Source organism: Poromitra crassiceps (genome assembly GCF_964638095.1).
Source record: "Poromitra crassiceps genome assembly, chromosome: 14".
In the NCBI taxonomy this organism is placed as follows: Eukaryota; Metazoa; Chordata; class Actinopteri; order Beryciformes; family Melamphaidae; genus Poromitra; species Poromitra crassiceps.
In genome coordinates, this window is record NC_139633.1 from 12,993,870 (window position 1) to 12,998,869 (window position 5,000).

A 5,000-nucleotide genomic window follows, 5' to 3' on the forward strand; every position below is an offset into this window, starting at 1 on the left:
GCCCCCTGCAACTGCTCAAAAGAAGGAACTGTGGCTGGGACACAGTGCGATCCTCACACAGGACAGTGTGTGTGTAAGGTAAGTGCATGAAGTGTGTGTGTGTGTGGTTGTGTGTGCAGTTCAATTAATTTTTCTACTTAACCCGGCCAGGCCAGTAGATCCAGCTCTACTTATCCCTAGTGTATTATAACCGGCCCAGCAGCCAAACATTTTAATAAACAATTATTCCTTGATTTTAAGTCACTTATATTACTGTGGAGACTCTGGAGATGATGCGTCCTGGTGGCTCACCTGTTAGAACGCGCACCACAAACGCTTAGTTCTCCTCGCGGCCGACCCGGGTTTGAATCCGACCTGTGGTCCTTTGCCGCATGTCATCCCCCCATCTCTCCCCAGCTCTCCAGTCTGCCTACTATCCTATCAAATAAAGTGTGCCCCCCCAAATAAAATGCGCCCCCCCAAATATACACATATATATATGTATATATATATATATATATATTCCATCTTTCCCTCCCTCCACCTATCTACCTCTCTCTCCTTCTCTTTTCTTCTGTAGGAACATGTGGAAGGCCGTCGCTGTGACTCCTGTCGCCGTGGTTACCACAGCCTGGAGCGTCGCAACTCTCTGGGATGTCTTCCGTGTGTGTGTGACGTCACTGGCACTGCGCCAGAGGGCGTGTGCGACGCGCTGACGGGACAGTGCCCGTGCCGGGAGGGGGTGGAGGGGGCGCAGTGTACCCACTGTGCCCACAACTACTACAACAGGACTTCACACAGCCAGGGTGAGGATACAGAGAGCAAGTCAACATCCACTTCTACTTCCTGTATCAGACTCACATTTAATACTGGAAAAAAAAATCATTGTTGATTTGAAGCAGATCAACATTATTAATGTTGGCATAGTCACATAGCTAATGCTATGTAATTTCACATGTTTATCTTAATATTCTCTTTTTTGATCTCTCATTTGTTATATATATTTTACTTAACACATTCTAGCATTTAAATAGTTGGTTACATATGTTTTTATGGCTCTCTTTTGCAATATACTTAATGTTATTTAATTTAAATTTTCTTTGCTATATCCTGTTATTTGTTACTGCACTGACCGAGTTTCTCCACAGAGATCATTAAAGATTCATCTCATCTTCTCAACAGATTCTTGGGGGAAGCACAGGTCATGTCTTCAGCCATGGCCGTACGACTAGGAAAAAAACTTTTCAAATTCTAGTATTTGATGCTTTGGACACTAAGAGCACACTCTCTGCTCAGCTCTGTCTGAGATTATTCAGAGCAAAAAATAAAATAAAAAATAAAATATTATTAATAATGAGAAAATAAGCCAGTTCTGTCAAAGTACGTTTGATCCCTAGTGGGCACACAGCCTTACTGCATACATCCAGTGTGTCGTGAAACCACTGTAGAATTCTGCTGCTACGACAGTTCGGAGGAAATAGCCTGAATCTATTAGGATTTTATTTTTTCTGCTAATGTTGTTTTGCGTCCGAGCAGAGGGGGGATCCCACAGAGCAGAGGGGGGATCCCACAGAGCAGAGGGGGGATCCCACAGAGCAGAGGGGGGATCCCACAGCTGTGTACCCTGTACCTGTGACCCCCGAGGAACAGTGGAGGGGACAGTGTGTGACAGCACTACGGGGCAGTGTGTATGTGTTCCCACACGCCACCAACGAGACTGCAGCAGCTGCCGAGCTGGTGAGTGTGTGTGTGTGTGCGTGCGTGGATGCGTGCGCACTCGCGCGTGTGTGTGTGCGTACATGCATGCGTGCACGTGTGTGTGTGTGTGTGTGTGTGTGAGCGTGTGTGCGTACATGCATGCGTGCACGTGTGTTTGAATGGATGGATTGGCGGCCAGATGGATGGATGAACAAGTGAGTGAATGAGTGAATAAATAAATCATAAGTGGATGTATGAGCAGCTAAAGATATGTGCATATATACAGTATATGACCGAATGACTCCCAGATATAAATAAAATCAAAATAAAATGACTAAATGATCAAAGCGCGTGAATGAATGAGTGGCTAAAAGATGATGAATGTGTCATCATGAAAGCCATGAAGGGGCCATTGCTCTGAGGAAAATGATGATGAACAATTGGCAGTCTCTCTAAACTTGTAGTGTGTTTGTTGGTCCGAGTGTGTGTGTGTGTGTGTGTGTGTGTGTGTGGGGGGGGGGGGGGGGTTGTGTGTCTCACCTTCTGCCAAATGTCCACTCTGTGATTGTCCTGTCCACTGCCAGGTCTCAAACAGCACCTTAGAGGGGAATGATTGCATCTCTTCTTCTCTCACTTTGAGTTGTGTGTGTTTGTGTGGTCAATCTCAGTGGACCAGAGGTAACAGATGCTCCTTTGTGTCAGTGATGGAGATGGACCATCAGTAGTAGTCAGGCTTACTGCAGCACACACACACACGCACACGCGCACACACACACACACACACACACACACACACACACACACACACACACACACACACACACACACACACACACACACACAGACACACACACACACAGACAGACTGATCATCCAGACACTCGTATGAATGGATGGAGGAAAAAAATGAAGTAATCTCACAAATAAGCCCAGATCAAATCAAGCCAAAACTCACTGCTATCATGAGGTAATGTCGAGGAGAGATTTTGCCAAACCTGCGTTATTTTTTCATTGTTTGTTTTTTATATCCCACTATGTCATTCTTTTTACTTTTGTCTCATTCGCCAAAGCCCCATTCCTGCAAAATGCACTATTGCCCATCTTAATTTCCTCAATTGCCAATGTATCATGACAATGACTAAAGGCCTTGGAGAATTCCCTGTCCAAGTGGTCAAATGGAATATCTCATGTGTTTACTAACTGCCAGACCTTGAAAGAATCAACAGAAAATGTATTCCGACCCTAAAACAGAGAGTGCTTAATTTAACCTCCAAAACTTAAAAAAGAAAAGTCTCTGTGTCTCTCTGTGCAAAATAAAAGATAATCCATGATGTGCTAATAAGCATTAGGCGTTTGTGTGATGGTTTTTAGGAGGGACACAAAATGGCTGCTACAAAATAGTTCTAGATAGGAGCTGTGAAATGAAGTCACAAACAAACCAACAACAACAATATAATTGTGTAGACCAGGGACTCCATATATAAAAGCAGATGTTTTGAGATCTGTTTCCACAAATCACCACCAGAGGCTCTCTTAAATCTATACGGTTGAGGAAGGGAGACAGGAGCGGAAGAAGCAAGGGGAGGAATGAAGGGAGGACAAGAGAAACAAAGAAAGAAATTAATTCATACGCAGATGAACAGCTTGACAAATAAACGAAAGGCACAAGAAAGACAGACAGGCAAACACATGTGTAGTGTGGAAAGACAGACAGGCAAACACATGTGTAGTGTAGAAAGACAGACAGGCAAACACATGTGTAGTGTAGAAAGACAGACAGGCAAACACATGTGTAGTGTAGAAAGACAGACAGGCAAACACATGTGTAGTGTAGAAAGACAGACAGGCAAACACATGTGTAGTGTAGAAAGACAGACAGGCAAACACATGTGTAGTGTAGAAATAGATTTGAGGTAAGTTTGCTTGATGTCTGGTGTCTCTCCAGGCTTCTACCTGTCTGCGGAGCAGAGTGTGTGTGTGGAGTGCTTGATGTCTTGTGTCTCTCCAGGCTTCTACCTGTCTGCGGAGCGGAGTGTGTGTGTGGAGTGCGACTGCCATCCCATCGGAGCGTCTCAGCGAGGCTGTGGGGGCCAGACGGGACAGTGTGTGTGTGCCCACCCCTCAGTGGGGGGCCGACGCTGTGACCAGTGTCCTGACATGTACTACGGATTTAACCCTGGCCTGGGCAGGTAACACACACACACACACACACACATACACACACACACCGCTAGTCAAATAGTTTGTGTACCGTGTTACCCTGTTGGGTGGGCTGTGTGTGTGTGTGTGTTTGCGTGCGCGCGTGTGTGTGTGTGTGTGTGTGTGAGTGTGAGAGAGAGAGAGAGAGATTGCCTGCAGGTAGAGACATAAGTGGTAAAGGTCAGGTAAGTCATATGTCTACCTGCCTGTCTGTAAACTGTCTTTAAATGGAGAGACTGCACCTGCTTGTGTGCGTGCGTGCATGCCTGTGTGTGCGTGCGTGCATGCCTGTGTGTGTGTGTGTGTGTGTGTGTGTGTGTGTGTGTGTGTGTGTGTTGTGCGTGTGTGTGTGTGTGTGTGTGTGTGTGTGTGTGTGTGCGCGCACACACACTGACCTTGGCTGATTGCTGCACTCTCCAGTGTTAAAACATTAAGGAGGAGATCTGGCTGTGACTGAGATCTCCTCACAGTGGAGAGAGAGAGAGAGAGAGAGAGAGAGAGAGAGAGAGAGAGATGTAGAGAGAGAGAGAGAGAGAGAGAGAGAGAGAGATGTAGAGAGAGAGAGAGAGAGATGTAGAGAGAGAGAGAGATGTAGAGAGAGAGAGAGAGAGAGATGTAGAGAGAGAGAGAAACATTGAATTAAAGAGAGAGTCTAGCATGGATAGAGAGAAAGAAATAGACAGAGGAAGAGAGGGAGAAGTAAAATGTTGAGTGAGAAAAGAACAAAAATGAAAGATGGGGAATGTTAAAAAATGTAAGTGTTAAAAGGTGAATGAAAATGTAAGTGTTAAAAAATGAATGATAATGGGGGAGGAGCAAAAGTGTAAGCTGATGGAGGAGGAGGCTAGGGGACAGGTGAGGTGAGGACGAGGAACAGAGGGGGAGAATCAGTGACTTATTTTTCATAGGATTTCGTTTGGGTGAGTTTGTTGAGTTTCTGTAAGACTTTACCTGTTCTACTGGGTTCTATTGGAACAAAAAATGAAACACATCACATCATCCTATCTAATTTATCTAATCTACAGTATCTTATCTATCTATCTAGCTGTCTGTCTATCTATCTATCTATCTATCTATCTATCTATCTATCTATCTATCTATCTATCAGAAGCCAGACATGAGAG

General features: G+C 44.9%; 1 protein-coding gene across 1 annotated transcript in view; it reads left to right on the top strand.

Moving 5' to 3' along the window:
* The window catches only part of ush2a (Usher syndrome 2A (autosomal recessive, mild)), a gene marked incomplete at both ends in the record, with an annotated part of 353,577 nt that overhangs the window by 96,304 nt on the left and 252,273 nt on the right, over positions 1-5,000 (top strand). The window contains 4 exons of the mRNA XM_083650615.1: positions 1-78; positions 560-785; positions 1,579-1,716; positions 3,686-3,866. The exon at positions 1-78 is cut by the window's left edge and continues 203 nt beyond it. Coding sequence (XP_083506741.1) covers positions 1-78; positions 560-785; positions 1,579-1,716; positions 3,686-3,866 — 623 coding nt within the window. The remainder of the gene's footprint in view (positions 79-559; positions 786-1,578; positions 1,717-3,685; positions 3,867-5,000) is intronic.